This window comes from Syngnathus leptorhynchus, chromosome 2 (assembly GCF_054491065.1).
Source record: "Syngnathus leptorhynchus isolate UIUO chromosome 2, UIUO_Slep, whole genome shotgun sequence".
In the NCBI taxonomy this organism is placed as follows: domain Eukaryota; kingdom Metazoa; phylum Chordata; class Actinopteri; order Syngnathiformes; family Syngnathidae; genus Syngnathus; species Syngnathus leptorhynchus.
Window position 1 is genome coordinate 21,475,148 of NC_141196.1, and position 23,482 is coordinate 21,498,629.

The 23,482-nt window shown below is 39.4% G+C and overlaps 1 protein-coding gene across 1 annotated transcript; it reads right to left on the minus strand.

Moving 5' to 3' along the window:
• Positions 1-323: 323 nt before the first annotated feature.
• Positions 324-22,838, minus strand: cyfip2 (cytoplasmic FMR1 interacting protein 2). The gene is made up of 30 exons (XM_085938458.1): positions 22,725-22,838; positions 16,198-16,347; positions 16,033-16,122; positions 15,144-15,221; positions 14,678-14,779; positions 14,362-14,543; positions 14,185-14,281; positions 13,818-13,946; positions 13,610-13,714; positions 13,442-13,530; positions 13,112-13,349; positions 12,260-12,412; positions 11,950-12,089; positions 11,730-11,877; positions 11,178-11,331; positions 8,911-9,067; positions 8,736-8,832; positions 8,579-8,655; positions 8,383-8,491; positions 8,177-8,296; positions 7,902-8,101; positions 7,747-7,834; positions 7,473-7,616; positions 7,281-7,371; positions 5,652-5,782; positions 4,336-4,408; positions 4,140-4,234; positions 3,531-3,769; positions 2,096-2,243; positions 324-1,995 (listed from the first exon to the last, which is right to left on the minus strand). The coding sequence occupies exons 2-30, from the start codon at positions 16,312-16,314 to the stop codon at positions 1,828-1,830; spliced, it is 3,759 nt and encodes a 1,252-aa protein (XP_085794584.1). The 5' UTR covers positions 16,315-16,347; positions 22,725-22,838; the 3' UTR covers positions 324-1,827.
• Between the last annotated feature and the right edge of the window lie 644 nt (positions 22,839-23,482).

Genomic DNA, 23,482 nt, shown 5'->3' on the forward strand with positions numbered 1-23,482 from the left:
TGGATGGATGGATGGATGGATAATATAATTATCCGTGGAGACAAGCGCTATGGATAATGGAGACAAGCGCTATGGATAATGGATGGATGGATAATGTCATAATTATGGATTATAATGTTTATAATTATGTTTGTGATTTGTCCCGGGTAATAATTCCCTTAAAAAATGCAAAACATGATGTCTTTATTTATGGTGAGCCAAGATTAAAAAAAAAAAAAAATCATTGATCATTCCAGATACACAATGCCAGAGTCAGATACACAATGCCCAATTCAAACTAAGATACTCAAGCATGACACTAATTTTCAATTAAACATGTTTTATTTCATGGAAATACAACATAATTTCTAATCCTATGCAGGACCACTGTTGTACATTTGATAATCTTTTCTCCATTTTTAATACTTGACTTCAAAACATGGTCACTGGTACAATTACTTAAACAAAGCCTCATGTCACAAATGGAGCCATTGATGACAATAAATTACACTTTCATGCTAAGGTTTCGCAATGATACATTTGTGCCTTTTTTACTAGATAAACCTGCAAATTAACAACTAATCAAAGTTGAATAAATATAATAAAAAGATAGTTATAAAACAACATTTCTTAATTAAAAATTATTCCGAAAAAATTCACAAGGTAGGGGTTACTGAAGAAGTAATTTGTGATTCCTGTGAAAAAATAGGGCTAATTTAGCTTATCTTGATAGCACTGCTAAAGCTAAAGTAAAAATGTCCAACAATAATCATTACCGACTATATTCAAGAAATGCTTAATTAATTCTATGTAACTTTTTGTATCATGTTTGCTTCATTTCTTACATCTACCAAACCAGCGTGAGCCACACACACTCCAAACTGGTTTATCTAGTACAGCACTGTCATCATACACTGAGAGGTTTTTGTTGTTTAAAACGCCAGAAAAAAGCAAAACGTGTTCACCCATCATTGTTTTTTCTTTCTAAATAAGGAATACCATCAGTGTATTCATGAACAGTATATAAAAATTGTTCGACAGGCAAAAGAACGAAAAAGAAATTAGTTTTCCAGTCAGTAGCAGACAAGTATACCAAGGATGTGTAAATAAAATTATTCATCGTAAAACAAGAACAATTACGACACCAAACACTTCACTTAATTCGACTGTAAAATTTACATTGAAACTAGCGTTGAATAAAAAAAAAAAAAAATCATGACAAACAGAGGGGTTTGGAGGTGGTGAAATTATTAAAAGCAAATGAAACCAGCCAGAGCACATCATTCCCTTTAAAGTCAGCAAATCATCAAGGTAAATGTATGGAGTAAATGTATAGAGAGAACGTCTGTCTGGGCATATCAGATGATTACATCAATGAGAAAAAGATACTCTGGTCAGCAGACGTGAGCCCATAGCATCTGTAGTAAGTAGTGCAGCTGGTTTTGTTGCTCAGATTTATTTGGTCAACTTGAGTGATTAGCATCAGACTAATCAGCAAAAAATCCTATTTACCTTATTCTGTGACTCACAGATTCACAGACCTGAAGTACTATTTTGTCATATGTTTACGTAATCCATTCTTGTATGCAGTTGAAAGAATAAGAAAGGGCATGCATGAATCATGTGTATGTTAAAATAAAATAAGATGTGAAGATATACCTTCATCTCTGGTCTTGCAGTTTCCACTACTGCAAGCATTTTCAGTTTGAGATGATTCATCTTTTAATTTCCTTTCGCCAATGTGAGGAGAAATTAAAGTAACTCTGAATTGAAGGAGACCAGAGATTGGCAAAAAAATGCATCACATCCTTCGAGGAATGTGTGTTTCATTGTATGCTGTATTGGTTTTCAACAAGTGGTAGCCAGGGATTGGTGTATAGGAGGCTGGAAACAGCGAACATGCTCCACAGTGGAACTGTCTGTCTCCACAGCCTTCATGTACTTGTTTAGGATAGCAAAGATTTCATTGTTAAGAATCTGGTACTTCCTGATGCGGTCTGCCATCTTCTTTAGTGGCTGTGAAAAAGACGATAGTGAATATATGAATTGCAGTTATTCAACAATGGGATAAATATTCAATTGTACTTCATTTCGGAAACAGTAATAGTATACCCACCACATTTTTGATGATCTCATCCTTGCCATCTTGTCTTTGGACTTTGAGCAGGTGGTAGCAGAAGTCAAAGAGATCAAAACGACGTTGCTGTCCCAACAGAACAATGACAGCACAGCCGGCCCAGTTCAGACCATCCCCAAAGCACTGCCTAAACGTCAAAACACACAAGTAATGCTACACATCTGACTTACTGTGGTTAATTGCAACTGTATGTGTTTGGAGTTAAGTATTACAAATATAACTAAAGCCACAGGCACATAGATTCAAGTAAGGTAAGGCACAGAAATCTCAGAAATATCCCAGAAATAGTACTTGGTATAAATATTCTTGAGGGATGGGCGAGTACCGATACTAGGTATCGTATCGTTGCCAATACCAGCCTTATTCAAGGTATCGGTACTTGTAGCAGAGGTCGATACCAGTATTGGTTGCTCTCTTGTGGCCGTTTTACTAATAGGAACCACAAAGTAGACGTTAGAAGGATGAAAAATTGTCATATATTCTATACAATTGTAAGGAACATTGCTACATCTATATTTCTTTATTATATATTATTTATTATCTGTCATTGTTGTATATGGCGGGGAATTTTATGACTTAAGAGTTTTCCTTAATTTCCTTAATAGTATCTGTGACGATTTCATAATTGAGTACTTGTATTGGTATCAGTTTAAAAAAAGCTCTCTAATTTTACCTGGTGGTAATAACATGACTAGTGCTACAGAATCTTATCTCCAGAAAATTAACCAGTTTGGATCCATAACAAGAGTCCCACTGGATTTTTTTAAGGCTTTGTTGTGGTTCAAATGGCTAGCAAATGCAATCCAGAATGGATTTTTTTATTTATTTATTTTTTTGCCCGCATGCAAACAGTATCTGATTTTCAGTCTTAACAGATTAATTCTAACTATCGTCGGTCTCATATGTGGTCCGAAATCGGATCCGCATCTAATTTTTTACAATGCAACCCCAGTCGTAACGGCCAGCTCACATATATCTGACCTGGAAGTCATCATGCACTCAGTGGAGAAGGAGAGACTGCTTGGGATAGAGATAAGATTATTTTGATTGTCCATGAATCTGCAAAAATTTTGGAATAACTGTATTAACTTTACGTTGGGCTTTAATTTAATCCCGCTTGAAACTATTTTAGGTCTCCAAATTACTATTGGTATTTGTTATCATTGACTACTCGTAGTGGTATGGGTCTGAAAAAAATTGGTATTGCGGCAGACCTCAGGACCAGGCCTCTCACCCAGCAGGCCTGCAGGTAGGGTTTATGTATGTTTCTTGTTACATCATATTGTTTTTGTTTCTTTGATCACTTGTGTTTTGTCTCACTTATTGGCAGTCAGTCTTGAAACAGAGACGTGTTCCTTAATTCTTCCACAGTACATCTTTCCATTTTGACATACATCAATTTGGCGTTACTCACTCTGCTGTGTACTCATGAGTGCCCACTGGAATGCAATACACAAACTGCATTGCACTCCAGAGGCGGTGGAATTCCATGCACTCGTCAACATGCATGACACCATTTGTGGGAGGAGGCCCACGCCACACCCCATCTTGCAAAAAGCTCCGGATGCGGGTCAGGATGACCTCAAACATGGAAAGGCCGCAGCACAGGCGCTCTTTGGTCAGCAAATCTCCCTCACGTGCAATGGCAATTTGCTACCAGAAAGACAAAACAATGAAATTACATTAGTGGTGTTTTGGGTGGCCTGTTTTAGTTTTAGTCTATTCTTTGCTGTCATTTTAGTTTTGTTCATGTTCATATTCTCTTTAATGGAGTCAAGTTTTAGTCAAATAAAGGTCTGAGCATTTGATACCTATTTTTATTTTGGTCAGAATTGTCTCCGACCATTTTAGTCTAGTTTTATTATATAAACGTGTGTGTGTGTGTGTGTGTGTGTGTGTGTGTATGTATGTATGTATGTGTGTGTGTGTGTGTGTGTGTGTATATATATATATATATATATATATATATATATATATACACACACACTTTTTTATTTTTTAGTTTAAATGGGCACAAAGATACCTGAGGGGTCCCCAGCCTCTCAATCAGAGGCACAAGGTGAAGAGGGGCATACTTTGCTTCAAGCCTTTTCATCCTCACTTCCAGACGCTCCCCCTCTACACATCGCAGAAACATTTATTAATGTGACGTGTTACACACTCAAAAAAACAAACAAAGAGTCATCCATTCTGTTTGAATAATTTCTAGCCAAAAATACCTTTGATGTATACTCTCGGCAGAATATTTTGGAAGGGGGCAGCATGAAGAAGGTCACACACTTCTTCCTGTGACTGATATTAAAAAAGTATACAAGATAAAATAATTTGAATGAGCTGTAATTTAAAATAAAGCACACAAACAAACAAAAACAACCTTCCAGAGCATGCATGGAAGCTATGAAGTGATATTAAATTATTATTCATTCACCATACTTTCCACAGTCTATGCATACTGTGTCAATTCGATGTCTACATCTGAGAAATCTAATGTCTAATGTTTAGGTATGTTTTTGGTAGTTTAAAACAATGAGACAATTTGAAAAAGACACTTTTGAGGGTGTCAGTGTCACTGTTGATTTGGCAGTGAAAATGAAAGCATGTGGAATTGGGTTGATTGGAGGCCAGACACACAAGACGGGTTCTAGTTGATGCAAAATGTTTTTTAAGGGGTTTAAGGACAGAGCTCTCAAATCTTTCGATAACAAAGGGCGGTCTGGACTTTCCTTTGTGCACATGGACACAGTCATTCTAGAGCAAAAAAGGTTTTCCCAAAACTGTTCTTATTGAATAATGGAGCTGTCTAAACTAAATGAAGCAGAAAATGCTAAATAATTTATTTGTGCATTCATGACAGGAAGAGCCATGCAATAATAAAAGCAGGACACATGCACCTATGTATGTTAAAATACAATAAATGTATGTACAAATGTGCATTTAAAAAGGTTAGTTTTAAAAGAAAGACAGATGTGCAAACAAGAACATGCATCTAGAATCAGAATAAATGTATGGAAGCACATGACTGCAAGGGAACCCTCCCAAAATGTGAGACACCTTCCTTCATGGATGAAAAACACATTGGGATTCTTATACAGTTGCTTGTTATTGTTTTATCACTAATTGCCTTTCTTTAGATCGCAGATAATTCCACAATGTTTTTGTAGGCCTGATGGGATATAAATCATGTCATGCAAACAGTACAAAGAAAAGAAACACAGCAAGCCAAACTAAAATGAGAAGAACAGAAAGAAACAAGTCATTTCAAAGTTATCTAGATAGCAATAAACAAAACCCATGTCCTTACCACCTGTGGTTGATGCCAGCGTGCAATGAAAAATAGAATCATAGTTTCAAGATTAAACTCAGACTGGGGCCTGAAAGACTGCCTGTGATAAGTGATTTTGAGAAAAATCAACATCTTAAATAAGGCAGAAAACTTCAGGCTCCCAGACAAACGACATAAGACATGCACAGTCCAGGCTGGCGGCTCTTATTATACCAGCTCAAACTGTCACGCCAGCCGTAAAGTTAGTCTTACCAGAGCTTGCTCGATGAGCAGGCAGAAGAGGATGGCGTTCCCCACCTCCCTTAAGCTCTGGAAGACATCTGTCTTGAGCTCAGCATACTCAATAATATCCTTGAGTTGATGGTGGAAGAACTCCAAGATCCCTACAATAAAAGAGTATGGGAATCTCACTATACTCTTTCTATCAGCTAGACATGACAAAACTCAAATATAAAATATTTTTCCCCGCCACACATTACCAAATCAAATGTGTTTGGTAAAAAGTACACTTCTAATAGTATACTTCTAATAATCTAAGACTACTGGGATGAATCGAAAAGGATTTGTTGACCCACATTGCGACAGTGCATGAGAGGATAACTGAGTGTACTACGATGTCAAGCAAGCAATTCGGGTCCGAACAATAGTAATCTAAGGATTATTAAACAATTCTCTTGGGCATGACAAAAATGTAATCTGAATTTGTGGGTCTAATAAAACATGCAAGAAGGCCATTTTGAATAGATTGCAAAGTGGCTCCTTCTGTAACCTTTCAGTGTTACAGTTGTTGAAGCTGTAAAATATGCTTTTTTTAGGATTCGGCCTCCTCTGATATCAGTAAATATTTCTTCAACCTAACAATTTGCTGGTTAAACGCCATCATGATTTTACACCAGCTGGAGCCACATCCAACTAGTTACACAAATAGCCTAAAACAATTCTGCTGAAATTGATTGGGGCATTGTGAGCTTCACTGACATGTGTCATTGGTTTTCATTCATAAATATGACAACAGCATCGTAAAAATCACTTCATTGTATACATTATTATTATTATTATCATCCTTATCATAGTTTTATGATATAGCTGCGGCACAGCTATGGTGGATGTAGGGGTGGACATGAATACAAACGATTAGTGTGGAGGGCCTGTCTCCACATGCACATTTCACAGATCTATGATCTCCCGGAGCAACTTGACATCGCCCGCCCATGGAGGTCTGCTTGCAGTTCTTTTAAAACATACTTTGTGGGCTTCAAACTCCTGGATGGATTTCAGCAAATCAGAACTTAATTTTGTAAAGTAAAATACAGTGCCCGTCACTCTCTCTCTCTCTCTCTCTTAGATTGATGGCTAATTTAGTCAGCTGCATTTTCGCCATAAAAAATGTGTATCTGCAAAAACACTAAAACCCAGTCTAGTTTGCCTCTGCGCAGATTTTGACCATGCATCACACGAGACTTGCATTCAACACAAAAATAGATCCCAGACGGCTCGGCAAAATTGCAAACCTCTGGTCATATTGTGCTGAACACAGAGTCAAACTCCTATGTCATAATTCAAATTTTTGGTCTGTTATTACACTTTATCCCTTTGCCAGCACTGGTAACTTTCATTAGTGGCAACCTCAACGCCCAAATCAAACCCCACCAAATGAAATAAGATACTGTAAATCCTGACATTTTAACAAATGATGCGAGTTTGACATCTTCCAAATTTGTTTGACTTTTGATGCATAGTTCTTTTCTGAGTATCGTGGTTGAACTCCAAATTGTAGGACTTTTGACTTTGAAGGTTCCACTGTTACATGAAGTTTTCTATACAAATTAATGATGGTAAAGCGCGGGTAATTTACGGTCAAAACAGAGGACAAAGGCTTACCTGGGGAGCCATATTCGTGGCGGGGTAGGCGACAGATTTTGGGCATAACTTCGATGAGTGTTTTTACATACTGCAGAACGGTGCCCTGTAACTGAGGGGACAGAAAGACGATGCATGTCATGTTAAGATTCCATAAAAAATAGGTGGAATTGACATGTTTAGAAAGGCCAAGTGGAAAATGATGATGAATACCAAGCTCTTGACAATCTTAAGTAGTTCCTCCATCACAACAGCAATGCCTTGGTAACCAAGAAGACGACAAATAGTCTTGAAATGAGGTGGGCCAACAAAGTTCCTGTACGAGCTGTATATGTGAGAGTAGGCAATGTTCAGAGGCTAGGAGGAAAAGAGGAAACAAAGAAAGAGTCAGTATCAGCCAGCAAATTACATACAGTGACAGTCGGTTTCAACCCAAGGAGTTGAAAAATCATTTTGAAAATTAAATGTGTGGCAGACTGTGGCACACCTTGGATCCATACAGGTAGTAAGGTTGTACATTGGCTGGCTTGTCTCTCTGAGGCTCTTGGGTGAAAGGAATGGCTGTGCGTACAAATCTGAAAAGAAAACATGCTTAAAACAATTCACTATTTATACAAGGTGCATCTGAAAACACAAACAGACCGGTTTGTGGATCCGTTGTAGCAATAATTAGGGAGGAAATCGAAATTGAGCTCCCAAAAAACATGAAGTGTAATTCGACCGTAGGGAGCTGAGACGTTGTGATTGGCCTCACGGAACATGGCATCAAAGCTGTCCAGGGTCATGTGCTTGGACAGAAGCCGGTGGGTGAGTCTGTTGATCTCCAGAAGCCACTCCAACTCCTGACCCCAAGTGTGATGCAAAGTATTGCGTTTAAAACTTATATTGAAAGTTGAACTACGGTATGTGATCTTTACCACAATAGATGTGAGATCCTCGCTTTCAAAGCGACTGATGGCATGATCCAGAGACTTATACATGGCAGCAGAGATCCTCTGGGTGATAAGACGGTTTAGGTCAATGGAGCGACCCAGAAGCTGTAGCACACAGAAGGAACAGAGTAAAAAAAATAATAATATGTGAACTGCACAGATATACAATACGCTCGAGTTGTTTTCAGTACCTGCACATGTCTCTGTTTTAGCAACGTCTCATAGCGGTTTGAAGGAGGGTATGGTATAATCACCCCATAGTTTTTACACTCTGCCCGGAAGCGCTTATCAAGCAGAACACTGTGGGGAGGAAAAAAAACTCTTAAATGGGTACAAGATATTGCGCCAACAACATCAAACTTAATAAAACCAATTCACACTTCCTACCTGCCAGCCATTGCTTTGTAGTAGGCAAATATCTGATCAGCTAACTTGTAGACAAACTGATCAAAGCAAAGGTTTACCTGTGAAGGAGGAAAAAAAACGTTTCAAGAAACTGACACAAAATAATGACATTTGAATTCAATTAACCCGTCAAGATTACCTCTGCCTCAATTTCATCATAAAGGAACTGCTTCTTGAACTTCGTGAGAGCATAGTAGCCACTGTCATTGTACAAATCTAGTGGATACAGCACATATCTAGGGAGATGAAGAAAATACTAAATGCAAACCATTTTGCTCAAAACCCATTTGATTTGTTAAGGAAGTCAGACTCACTCCATCATTGACGGTTCCTTGGTCTCCAGGATGTGGTCAGTGAGAATCCATGGCATGGACATCTCAATAGGGAACTGGATTCTGCGACCCATGGTTAGCTCAAGGAAGAACTCTCTAAACCAGAGCTGGGACAAGTCACAACACTGCTGCAGGGCCTCTGGACATTGAAAGAACACAACAAAGCGAGGTACAGTATTTTGTCAAATAAATGCACATTGTACTTGACTCATTTTTTATATAGTTATCCTGTTATATAGGAAACCATCGCAGCCATACAACTATTAAGACACAAAAGGAACTTAATATACAATTTGGTGTGTTAGGAGGACCATTTTCACTTATCTGGGAAGGCTTTCAGCAATATTTTGGGGCCTGCCTTTCGGACATTAACATTTGCAAGGTCAGTCACAAGAGGCCCTGACACTCAAACTTGGGTGAAGTTCATCTCAATGGTGTTCAATTGAGGCCTGGATGATTGTGGAACAAATAAAAATCCTGACTATTTTGATTGAGATTGATTAGTGATTTAAAAGCTTTGCTAACCTGGGAACTGGGGGGATTGTATTTTGCACAATTTCCTGTGGAAATGTGTGTTGGTTAAACAAACAAAAAAGTCCTTGGATCTTTGCATTCTTGAATTTTGAAGAAAATAAAATTCTTTGAATCTTTAAAAACTCATCTTTAAATATAATTCAAAATTTAAATAACTATAATTTCAAATCTCAATGGTGTTTAATTGAGGCCTGGATGATTGTGGAACAAATAAAAATCCTGACTATTTTGATTGAGATTGATTAGTGATTTAAAAGCTTTGCTAACCTGGGATCTGGGGGATTGTATTTTCCACAGTTTCATGTGAAAATGTGTGTTGGTGAAACAAACAAAAAATTCCTTGGATCTTTACATTCTTGAATTTTGAAGAAAAGAAGATTCCTTGAATCTTTGAAAACTCATCTTTAAAATATAATTCCAAATCTAAATAACTATATCAAATCTTTAATAAATTAGCAAGTAAGTAAAATAAGAATAAACTGGAATAGCAATTGAGAAAAAACCCAACCAAAATAAATACATGTTTCGGTGCATTTTGGCCTCTTAGGGGCAGTAAAGTGCCATGCATGGATAGAGTTACATGCTTTCGGCGAGAACAAACGAACTCTAAAATAGTTCAATTATTAATTAGAGTTCAATTAATATAGTCTCTATTAATATGCGCTGTTTCTCGCAGATTGAGAAGATATTTTGTGTGAATGTGTGTGAACGTTTATTTAATTAATTAAATAGGATGTAATTAAATAGCTTAAAGTACACTCAGGAATGGTAGTCACATATGCTACGCAAGCAACATGCTGCATTCAGTACTTTCACAATGTCTTGAACTTGTTAACACACCGCGCCGTTCTGTACATGTTTAATCACTTTTGTTCCATTATAACGTTTTAAAGATCAAGAGAAGCCAAGATCAAATTTCGATTAATCGCCCAGCCCGAGGTAGAAGTTATCCAATCATCCAACTAAGCCTATCTGGAAAACACTTTGTGCACTCGGGCAAAGTCATGATGGGAAGCAAAAGAGCCAAAATGTCTGGTTAAATGAATCAAGATTCAGGGGTAAGTTGTCATGGACAAGGACCCCAACCAGTGGTGGTTCTACACTGAATTACTCCCTGGGGGAAACTAGTATTTCCGGTCGTGCCGCCGCCGCCCTGGGAGGCCAGCCGTGTCACCTGTACCAAAAAACGCTACTGTAGGAAGGGGTACATATTCTCACGGGTTGACTTAATGTAATAGGCCTGCTATTAGAATTAGTACCCCCTCTAAACTTGCTTGGGGAAGGGGTACCTATTCAAATTTGCTACACTTGGTGAAAACACCCCCAGGAAGACACAGAAAACGTCAGTGAATGTCGAGGCTTCACCGTTTTAAAATAGGAAGAGGGTACCTATTCTCGTGGGTTGACTTATTCTAATAGGGCTGCTGTTAGAATTAGTGTCCCTCTTGGAACTTGACTTGGTGTGGGGTGAACCTGTTCAGATTTGCTACACTTGGTGAAAACAAAATATAAATTGATGCTGCCATGAACTGGGACCAGAAGAAAATTAAGACTCTTGGAAATGATCACCAGCCTTGAGGATTGAAGCCACCGCTCATGCCACCCCCCACGTGACATAAGAAAATGCTGCCTCGTGTCGCCCGTGCCAAAAACCCCAACTGACCCCAACTGCCTTGTTCAAAGAGGATCACTATCTGTGGAGATGTTGTCCTCACCGCTGAAGTTGAGCAAGTGTGTGAAGAAGAAGGATTGTTTGTGAAAGTCTTCTATGGCGACCACAATGGGTCCATCTAGACTGCTGCGCAGCGTCTTTTTAGAGCCACTCTTGTCAGCGATCAATGACTCCAACATAGTGCGCACCATGTACAGCTGCAGGGAACACAAAGAAGGACTTTGAAGAAAGAAGAAACCACACACAATGCACTGCACACTGGACAGTTTAATGAGATTGATTACAAGAGCAACTCTATTACATACTATACTGTACTATCCAATTAATTGTAAGAGCAATTGCAGTACTATTCTCTTGCTACAACTGCAGCAGTAACCATAAAGAAAATTATATATTAAATATATTACCAATGATGGGAAGAAACTGTGTGGAATTTAATTGTCTTGCATTGATGTAATAAATAAAGTGGCCGATAAGTGTACAGTATTTGCAAACAAACAAACATTAGTTGAGAGGAATCACACACCAAAGCATTTTGACTTGATGCTCATTTGTGTCTGTCTCTTTTGATGGTAATAACTCTAATGACTCTTACTTGTGTGCTCGAAGGTCCCACAGCTCTCCGCGGCACCTTGATATCAAAACCTCCTTTAGGGTCCTTCTCCCCCCTCAGACACGGATCATTTGGAGGTTCCCTCGCCCCCTCCCAGTCACAAACGGTTTTACGAATAGCTTGAAGAACACTGAAGAGAAAGAAAATGGGATGATGGAGCCACACAATACATTGCATGGGTACATTGTACTTAGTTATCTACCTAATGAGGACATTCTTCTTCTTGCGCACAGCCTGGCGCAAAGGCTCTCGGAGTGTCATTTGGGCAAAGTCCTGCAGAGCTGCGTAGATGGTATTCCTGATAGCCTGATTGAAAACGGACTCCATTCGGCCCATCAGGACCTGATAGTCACAACGACATCGACATGAGTACTGAATGTATAGAACCACATTTGTAACAGCAAGAACATTTTCAAAATATGTAGATAAAAGACAAAAGCTGCTTTGGTTGTCGGAATGGGAGCAGATATAAATCATCTCAAAAGTGTCAAGAGACCAGGGGTCTTTTGTACCTGAAGGCCTTTTATCATGGCAATCACTTCCACCAGAGCAAACTTCTCCTCACTGGTGTAATTATAACGTGTGGCTCGTTCATACTCTTCTGCTGTGCCCGGACAGTCCTTATTACAAAATTTATCTGTGGGATGGACCAGCTTCCACGAATACTGAAAAAGCCAAAAAGGTTTGATTACTTTACTTTAATACAGGTCATCAGGTACACCTAGACAATCCTATTAGGCTTCTATAATACATGAGATGTATTATTCTCAGTTTGAATGGATATGTTTTAGTTAATATTCATATATTTATCATTGTTTCAGTCGTGTACAATTACAACTACAACAAATCAGTCTACCTATTTTCATGGGTTATGTGGTCCCATTTGATTTTGGGCAAGAGGCAAGGTACAACTTGAACTGGCCATCAGTCAATCACACACTGTACAAACCAAACAATCATTTATACTCACATTCACATCAATTTGCAATTTACACCCCATTATGCACCTAATATGTACTGTATGTTTTTAAAACTTTGAAAGAACCCTGAGAAGACCCATGAAAATACGGTACGAACCAAAGTTTGAACCCTTTTGAATCCCTTCAATTGTGATGCAGACACATAATACCCCAAACTTTTTTTCTTCAATTGCGTTGCACGAGAGGGGAAGAAAATCCTCTCCGGTAATTAAATAAGGTGACGAAAAAAAGGAGCCAAAAAACCCTTAAAAATATAATCGAGCATGATCATCTTCGTAGGTAAACTCTCTGATACAACTCTTGTGTTGGATCACCAAAATATTGTGCAGGTCTACCAACTGTATTGAGCAAGCTTTCCTTGGCAATTTGACAAGTATTACTCACAACTTCCATGACATGCGTACTCCACTTGGACAACAACTGCAGACCCCTCAGTGAAAGGTCAAAAAGCTCTCTGTATTCCTCATCTGATTTCTGGCTGTCCAGACCTGAGCCCGTCACCACTTCGCTGTTGCTATAGCGCGCCAGCTCAGAGATGAAGCGAATGTGGTCCTCTCTGATCTGCACCATTTGCTCACATAGGTTGTATTGTGGTGAGATGCTGCTCTGGGTGCACGTCCATCTGTGTACAGAGGGGAGACACGGGAGGGTTCATATGCTTCAAGAAGGATGGAAAGCCGTTTATATGAAAGTGGGTATTAATGGGTTTCTTACTTGGACTTGTTTTCCTCGTAGTGAGCACTTGTCTCAATGTAGCGGGATAACTCTATCTGCATGTCTCCAAATAGTGGCACCACTTGAAGCTTAAACACACACGAAAAAAAGTCTCTTCTAATTTGTTTGATTTTGGACAAAAATCTATTGAAAAGGTCAAACTCTTACTTTAAAGAACTTGTCGATCTTGCTAAGGTTGATCCTCTTTTTGGCATCTAATTTGTAGATATTACTCACATTTCCATCCATCAGGTACAGACCAAAGCCCATCACCTGACATGAGAGGTACATACGTGTTGTTTTAATGTGGAAAAAGGCAAGCTGAAGCACATGACTACCGTATAAGATCGGGAAAGAAAGCATTAAATGTATGTACCTTGAGAAGCATGTGCTTTTCACTTGGAGTCAAATACATCTTGTTCTCATAATAATCTACACAGATGTTGACAATATCTGCCAAAAGTTCTTCATAACCTGGAATCACTTCCAACTGTTGGTGCAGGCACTACAAAAACACACAACGGGAAGGAGAGAATGTTAAAAGTGTGTAAACCTATAGTTGGACATTCAGACATTTTTCAATGCTCACTGGGCAACCGGCTCTACCAACAATACAGTAGCTTTTTAGCAAAACCAGAACGCTGTTGTTGTCCTGCTGGTGATACCAGCAAGGCTTCACATGTACCAGCAAAATTACACAATTTGGAAGGGATAATCCAAGGAGTAGAAATTAACAGGTAAACCTGAGTGATCCTGTTGTGGTTGGCTAAGAACATTGAAAGATTTTGAGATTCCTGGATGGACTGAGGGTCAGCCATCTTCCTCAGGAACTGAGCAGCCCTGGAGACAAAGAGAGTCCAATATAAGAACCACTTCCCTTTTGGAAAAGCAATATTGAGAAGGGTTCCGTGGAACAGTACCTTTTATAAGCAGAATGATCATTCTTTACGCTACACTTCATGTTTTTCAGTTCGTCCAGTACAGCAAACATGTTGATAAATTTTCCCAGAGTGAGCAGATAGGCCTCAGAAACAAAGTCTTTCCTTCTCTCAGCATGGCAGAGACGCTTCACTTCGCTACAGAAACGTTCTATAGCTTTCCGCTACATGAGGGAAAAGGAATTGAAAACCATAACACAGAACTATTTGCAGCAATATTTGGTTGATATAAAATAGTACTTCCTTTAGCCATTTATGCCTTTACAGATGCTTAAATAATCACATCAAAATGTCTTACTTGGAAGTACATAAACTTCATGAGCTTGGTGACTTCTGGCTCCAACACTTCCACTGTTTTCTCGTAGATCTCAACCCTGTTGGGTTGCTCGTTGCATTTCACCTAATAAACACAAGAGAGCACCATTACATATCTTGCCAATGTAATTCTGATATGGAACTACAAATTAATTGTAGACATTTCAAATTTGGGGTCAATTCAGGACCTTATGTTGAAGTACATGATAAGTTGCTCCGATAAATAAAAGAATGCTGACAAGTGGTTCCAAAAAATATGAATACACCTTCTACAGTATATTTTTTTGTGCTTTCTTGACGGGTGAGAGGTTTTCTCCCCCACCCATCAAAAGAGGAACTTGTGGGTTGACGATAATACAACAAACACCATACTTAATTTTACAGTACTGTGAATTAAAAGTAAACTCTGAGTCTACCAATCAACATTCGTCTGCATGTCTGTATGTTACCTGCGGAATAGCTCGAGAGCAGCTTCTCCAAGTGTAAAGCATCACTGCATACTCATGTCCTTCTTCCAGCATTTCATTCTGCACAAAGTGAAAAAGTAATCATGATGTGAATGATGTTCAACCATTTAAACAATATCTCCAGTCATAATCCAATTCAAATAAAAAATGTAACTTTATATTGATAATGACTTTATGGTCATTACCTAATGGTGTCAAGTATGCTTACTCATTAGTTCCCCATTAGTACCAAACATACAATTTAAAAAAACTGATAGAACATCTTAGATGAAAAAAAACATACATTTTTCAAACCGAAAGAACATTTGAACAATTTTTTTTTTTTTTTTTACCTTTGTTAATTACACACAGCACTTTGACAATTAATTGTTTTGCATTTTACTTTATGGAGGTTTGTGTTTAAGCTAGAATGTCTTCATGGAATCGCACATACAATTGTTCTCAGATGAGTAACCTGTTCCATAATGAATGTACACTTTATTAATATTTCAGCAGTGGAACAATTCTTCCATTCAGAAAGGGGTGAGACACATTTCTCAATCTCTCTTGCTCTAGTATCCTCAAATAGACTGGCTTCAGCCTAAGTGGGACTTCCTGATGAAATAGAGTTGAATAAAGCACAGCTTCCCCTATTTGTAAGTCCAGTCACATTAGTCACCTTACAACCTCATTCATGGAGGAGGAAGTTGAGAGGAACTTTGCCTGGCTCAAGTGTGTGATCATGGTGATATCAAAACTATAATCAATTTGCAGAGGCTGCACATCACATTTGGCTTTGTCGTACTTATTAGATGGGGAAAGAACAGATCGGACGTCCATACTATTGAGGCCAGTCACATTGAACTGTTTGAAAATAGAAAGCAGGCCTCACCATGCTGGAGTGGACTGTAGCTTGCTCAATATAACGAGCGATGCCAGTCACAAACGCGTTCCTATCTTCAAAGTTGGTATCAAAATTGGCCTGGAGAAGAAGAGATTAGTGAGCAGAGTGAGACACTTTGACACTTGTCAGGTGACAGCATGGGTGGGGTTGTACCTGGTACATAATGGAGGAGGGAGGGGGTTCAATGCATGGCTGCTGGTCTGGGAGGGGCAGTTCCTCCAGCAGGTCCACATTGGATAGGGCATCTTCCAGGGTCACGTGGGTCGTCATGGTTACAAAACCTCACTCACACCACACTCAAGTCTGAAAGACAGAAAGAGAACATGAGATGAATAGCCAATAAAAATCCTACAGAGTGACTAGACATATTATGTGTTTTGTCTGTGGTGTCTTGACGACGACTATATGGGGTGAAGCAAGCTACTTCTACATAAAGCAGAGACCAGAGTGTGGAAAAATGCCCATGGCGACAGTACGTGAAAGCAGAACGAGTGGAGGCAGAACTTAGTTAGCATTAATACCAAGTATTGTGCAAATCTGTGGATGTACCGCAAGCAGAAGGCACATTGCCATCTAAGGCTGTCACTATCGAATCATTTAGAATTGATTATTATGTGTATCATTACTTTGATTAATTGTCTAAAAATGGATTTTGCATGAAAGTTGATTGTAAAATAGTTTCCCATTAATTTTTATAAATTATTATTGTCACTGATTTTTATTTGGCATTCATTAATGATGAAACAAAAATAAATACAAATTAGCAATATCGCAGTGCTCACGTGGCTCACAGGCGTGCTGGAGCCTATCCTAGCTATCTCTGAGAACTAGGTGGGGTTCACCCTGAACTGGTTGCCAGTCAATCACAGGCACACATTGACAAATAACCATTCACGCTCACAATCATACCTATGGACAAAACTACCATTGTCACGACTCGGCCTCAGTTGCTGTATTGTGTCTTTATGTTACCATGGTTTCTGTTCGCGTTGCCCCTCCCCTCCTGTGTTACCTCGATCATTGTAACCACAGTCACCTGCCTCTTGTTACGTGTTTTGTATTTAAGTCCTGTCTGCCCCTCACTCCCCTGTCGGATCATTGATGTCTTTTTGGTTCCCGTCCTTGTCAAATCTGTTTCGGTTAGCCAGTCTGTCGGTTGGTCAGTTAAGTTATGTTAGTTTGCCAATTCCTGTTTGTCTGTTCCCCATCATCTTCCCTTCCAACTCCCTTTTTCCTCAATAAACCTGGGTCCAAGCTGCATTTGGTCACCCTGCTCCATTCTGATCAGTGACAACCATGCATGTTTTTGGAATGTGGGAGGAAACTGGAGTACCCGGAGAAAACCCACGCAGGCATGGGGAGAACATGCAGCCTCCGCACAGGATGTCTGGAGCTGGGATCGAACCCTCAACCCCTGAACATTGAGACGCATGTGCTAACCAGTTCTCCACCATGCTGCCTGGTTAGTGATGATTACACTGAGACAAAAACCCACTTCTGTATGCGCTTTGTCCGTCATTTCTATTTTTTAAATTTTGCCATCTATCAACTATCGTCGTCATAATGGGCACTCATCAGCATGAGTGTCTGACAGGATGCCTAACTCCGAAAGCAATATACAATTATGTCATACATCATCTTCAACGCTGCTAGGAGTGTAGTGTTCCTCTTGAGAAAGTGCAGCCTTTGCCCTTTTATTCATGACAATCACTACTAGCACAACTGTGGCAACATAAGCTCTTAATGCTCATCATGGGTCTCTGGGAATTCGTGTGTATATCTGACCCAGCAGACAAAGTTGACAGGGCCAATAATCGGCTTAATATGCACAGCCAGAAGCGTAAAGATGCGTGTGGAAAATAAATGAGCCAGAATAAAGTATTAGGTGTGACCTGCTCAGACTCTGAGTTTCCACCTGGTACTGCAAAACATCACATTGTTGACCTTATTCATTGATCATTTTCATTTCCTCAAATGAATTAATATCGACCAGAGCTCACCAATTCCAGCCCTCGGGGTCTGGTAGTCCTGCTTATGTCTCCCTGGTGCTACATTCTCTATTCAAGTGATCAGATGAACAGCAAGGTGTACAGAAGCTAATCATTTGAGTCAGGCGTGTTGTAGCAGTGAGACATGGAAAACAACATGCTGTTTTCCAGAGGACCAGAATCGGTGGTCCCTGATACAGACTGTCTGTCCGTCCGTCCTTCCATCCATCCATTTTCTAAACCTTTTTTCCTCCCAAGGGTCGCGGGCGAGCTGGAGCCTATCCAAGCTGACTTCTGACAGTAGGCGAGGAACACCCTGAACTCGTTGCCAGCCATTCACACTCACTCACACCTACTGGCAAATACGATAGCTCAATCAGCCTACCATGCATTTCTTTGGAATGAAGAAACCAGAGCACTGATGGAAACCCACGCAGGCACAGGAAGAACATGTAGGAAGCTGGCACCAAAGAACAGCGTGACAATGACGAGAGAGAACTTGGCATGTGTAATGGCGAACTTGCCCAACTGTCACATATAGAAGATGAGGACTTTGATGGATTTGTGTATGACTATCGATTAACAATAATGTGAGTACAGTACAGTTCACGATTAAATAGTAGAATAAAGTACAACCAAACTCACTGTCTTGCTGCCATTACGTTTTTCTTGTTCACCATAAGTCATAGCATGCATGCACCCTATAAATGCGGTGCACCCAATGTGTGGATTCAGTACAAAATAGCCCCCACAAATTGAGTCTGCACCTCTTAGCCCGAAGCCCTATGGTGCGGAAAATACAATACTCAGAAACAACCTCAAAGAGATAATGTACAAAGTTGTTCCAAATACACGATTTTGATTTTATAGACTTGGATCACTCAAAAAGACTGGTATGTAATTCTCCTTATAGAAAAGTACAACTTTCTAGACGTGACTAGCGTTTAACAGACCTGCTGAGCGTAGATCCTATTCACATTTGTGAACACAGGCTTTTAAAGCTTTAGTTGGCTGAAAAAACTTTCCCACCCTATACTAGTCTCTGAGTGTGCATGTGTGCTCATCACCTTTACACAGCAAAGGGCCCCTCTTCTTCACAATGGAGTTTAGAAGAGCTAGGACCATTTTATACAGTCTGGAGGTTTTTTTTGGGGGGGTCAGGATTAACCGTATTAATACATAACATTTCTAGGCAACTTTAAAGCTCAAAATCATGCCTTCGTGGGTGTGTATGTGTGTGCGTGCATGTACTGTATTTGTGTGTATGATGGATTTATTGTTACTTGCACTGTTAATAAATAAAACCCTGCAATAGTACTCAATCGATGCGATTGTTCTAAAAACTGAAAACTTGACAAACACGAGATTATGACTTTTTATTTTATTCAACTTTGCTTTTACATTTGACGTGCTGCAGAATTTCCATTTGGGAAGGAAATTCACCTTTTTCCCTTTTTGACTAAAAGTAACACAATCTTTTGGTCCAATCTTAGGAAGAGGTAACCCGATCGGGTTTACAAACCGAGATGTTCGAGTTAGAAAAGAGAGGTCAAGGGGTCTTATTCAAAATTTTAAAAACATGATTTTTAAAAACATTTCATTTCATGAAAAACATGATAGGACATATTCAGGTTTCTGTGCGCATTTACAGGGATTCAATAAAAATGAATACTGCCAATATTTTGATTTTAAAAAGGTTATTGACTGCATGTAAACATTATCATTGTTCTGCAACTGCCCTAGGTGATCTATGACCTGTTAATATGCTATGACATTATTTCAGAGTAATAGTTCCCTTTTGGCAAGGGATTTGGCACCATCGTCTCACACCTTATGATATTGCTGAATGGCCTCAGGTGAGTGTTTTAGCGAATTCTAGTTCCAATAGAAAAAAATTACAACTAGGTGTGCGCATGAATGGCTGACAGCCAATAGGCGCAGATACCGTTGATGTCTACAGTGAAGTCTGTGGATAACAGATGGTAGGTGACTAAGCAGTTCTTCCAGGATTTACAATTTAGGGTAGCTCTACTCATGACAGGATCAACCAATGAACTTGCATGAGAAAGTGACCCTGTGATATAAAAACAAAAACGGCACAATCAAACAGTGAGAAACAAATGAGAAGGTAACATGGACAATGTACTTCCATCACTCAGATAAACATACTGGATTATTAAATTAATACATCTACTGTGCAATTCAAAGTATTATGGCAAAGGAATGTTTTTTTTTATACGATTGCAGAGAACCGTGCCCAGAGTCTTATACTACTCAACACACTGAGTAAAAGTGTGTCAACTAAAGGGTCACACTACTCAATGTAGTCCCCTGCCCCGGGGTTGCCTTTGTTACATTGATTCACCCCCACCAAACAAAACCACTCTAGAGCATTTCCAAACACACGTTCCAGCAAAGTCTGTGAAGTGTACAGTATTGGACATTGGTTAGTATGACCTGACCCCATCAATGACATGTTTTTATTTTAGACCAGTTACAATGGACGCTTGTTTAAAAACATGTGACCAATCACATTCATTATTCTGTGTAACACAGAAAACACAGGGTTGGGAGGGTTAGGGTTAGCATTGCAAGTTACGTGTTAAAAAAAAAAAAAAAAAAGTCGTTAGTAATGGAATCCAAGTTCATAATGTGAAAGTAATTTAACTTGACCAACTTGAAACTTGAAAGAAAAATCAGACAAACAAAACATCCCATGCTAGAATAGAGCATAGCCCGTCACATGGCACAATAATCCACAGGGCTATGCAGGTAAACTGGTAGTCTACCCGGTTTACCTAGATAGGTTGACTATGTTCCAGTCTGTTATGTTATATTGGATTGGCATTCTGTGAAGGGGGGGTGAATGTGGAATGTGACTTTACGTCACAGTACAAGAGTGTGATATGACTGCCGTAAAACAGTTTGTGGGTCGGAAAAACGTTGAGTGCGTGTGTGATGAAAAATAAACGACAGTGAGCACGTAGCCGTTGTCCGCGTGTTGGTGAACATAACACATGGTTTCGGAAATGCTAGGGGGACCCAGAATACCCATAATTCAAATCCAAAGCAATACATGTGAAGGAGACATGGTACCCACTTGTGGACCTTGCTATAAGCATCGTTTTCTTTACACCTAGAGGCATTACATTATTACAATGTCAAGAACAGGACGTCAGATTATCTGCCAGAAATATGAAATTGCTTGTTTAGTAAATTGTACATAGCCACACCATGAAGAAGACTACATTACACAAACTAAAAAGATCTGCTATAAAAAAAAGATATTCTTAGAATACACATCTACCCGAAAGGGTATCTTTTGTGTAATATCTTAATTATTGTGACTATTGCTTACAATTAAATCGCAGGGACTGTTTTCTTATTTTTGCATAATAAGCTAACGGTCTCATTTTGATCAAGAAAGTATTGTGATGAAATTTTCTGTAGGCATGAGAAAAGAATCTACGTGATTTTGCGGTAATAACAATCAATGTGTAGATTTGCTCGAGAATTGAATGTGACCGTGATCTTAAGAAAAACACCTATGAACACTCACATTATGTCCCAAAAAATTATAGGCATGCCATTTGAAACAAATGTTTATAATGGAATACCTCTCAGTAAAGATTATTCTACCGAGTTTATGTGCTGAATTAAACAATTAGAGACACATCAGATGACGTAGTGTTGTCCAAATACAAACTACACAAACAACCACAATATCAAACACATTGTTAAAAACTAATATTTGGACTGTTGCAATCAAAACAGAGCCTTATATTTGGTGTAACGCACAATGCGTGAAACTACTCACTGGGTGTCATTAGATCATTTACTTGTAGCCAATGATGTGTTTTGAGAGCTGGACAGACAATTATATATATATATATATATATTGTATTTGATACTGATGTTGAATGGCGCTTTTGGAGGAAAATTCACGGTTTAGACAAGAGTAATATTTTGTGAAGCATGAGGTCAACTACAAATCGTGAAATCACAGCTTTGGGTGAGGGGCTCAATTACACATTCACAAAATAGTGCGGAAGGCGTGAGAGATAAGGAAGTTCAGTGTGCACGGCTGTATGCACGACGATCACGTGATGACAATGGTAATTGTTCATTTGAACGTGGAGCAAAAGTAGGCGAAAATTGAAAGTCATTTGAGCATCAGTCACAGGCCCGCAGGCGTGCCACCGTGAGAGCAGTGAAGCCTCTCCAATGTTGACACCTCGCTCACTCTCATAGCCACGCTGAATCTCCTACCACAAAATAGCGAGTCGGTTATCAGACGACTTCATTTTAAATATCACAGGGGCAGTTTTTCCCTCCATTTGAGAAGGGGAAAAATCGCGTGGCCTCCATCACTTATCCGTGCACTTGCTGCGCTCTCTTCACCCCACCCATCTCACATCAGCGACGATGCTGCTGGAAGCTAACGGAAATTCCGTGTGTGGAAATAATAAAAGAGAGACTCTCGTCTATCAGTCAGGAACGCCCAACGACCCACTAGTGTCTGTAAGCACGAAATAATACCGAGAATGATGCACCGTACGAGCAGGAAGTGAGGCGGAAAAAAAATGAGCTTCTCGCTCACTCTCGAGCCATCATCAGTACACAGATCACATCACGAGCGAAACCACGCTCATCTTTGAGAGACGCTTCATCCATATCAAGGCAGCCACATACCTGCAAATTTCATGTCCGTCCGACGGTACAAGAGGGCGGGCGGACAGTAGTGCGTTCTGCGACGCCGTTCCGACCTCTTCTCTGCCTTTAGCACGTCTTGAGACGAGACTGATGCTCTATTTTTTTTTTTTTGCCCCAGTGCCTCCCCAGCTCTAATCCACCCCACACAAAGAGCAGAAAATGGCTGCAAGTGCAGTTTCTTAAAGGGACAGTCTCACTGGCGTCGACATGATCAGGATGACAATGAGTCAAACCTGATCAGCTTTCCTCAATGATTTGTGTCCACAGCAACCATCTACTTGAGTCTACGTGTTGAACTACAAATTACACTAATGTGACTTTTAAAATATCCTTGAATCCCATGATTTGTTAAAAGTTAATTGAGGAGAGACAATAGAAGTTACTTGTATTCAAAGTGTCTTCAGTGAAGTAAAAATTAGACCGAAATGTTTAAAATAAGATTTAGTTGGGTTTCTTTTCAACTATCATGTAGACTACCCGTTTTAATAACTTTTGAAACATTACAAAAATATTTCTCTGTACATAAATGAGAGTAACTTACATAGTGCTCGTACAGCGGAGCCTCGGTTTTCAAACACAATCCGTTCCAGAAGGCTGTTCGAGAAGAGAATCATTCGAATTCCAAATCATGTTTTCACATTACAGATAATGGAAAAAAAAAATTTATCCGTTCCAAGCAAAAATAAAAAATCATCATTTTTTCATTTGCGCGTTTTTGTCCAATCGCGCAACTGCAG

Coding starts and splice junctions, on each gene's coding strand:
- cyfip2 (XM_085938458.1), bottom strand. CDS start 16,314: ATGACGACCCACGTGACCCTGGAAGATGCCCTATCCAATGTGGACCTG. Junction 9,068..11,177: donor ACACTTGCTCAACTTCAGCG/GTGAGGACAACA, acceptor TTCAATGTCCAG/AGGCCCTGCAGCAGTGTTGT. Junction 7,835..7,901: donor TACAACGGATCCACAAACCG/GTCTGTTTGTGT, acceptor TTTTCTTTTCAG/ATTTGTACGCACAGCCATTC.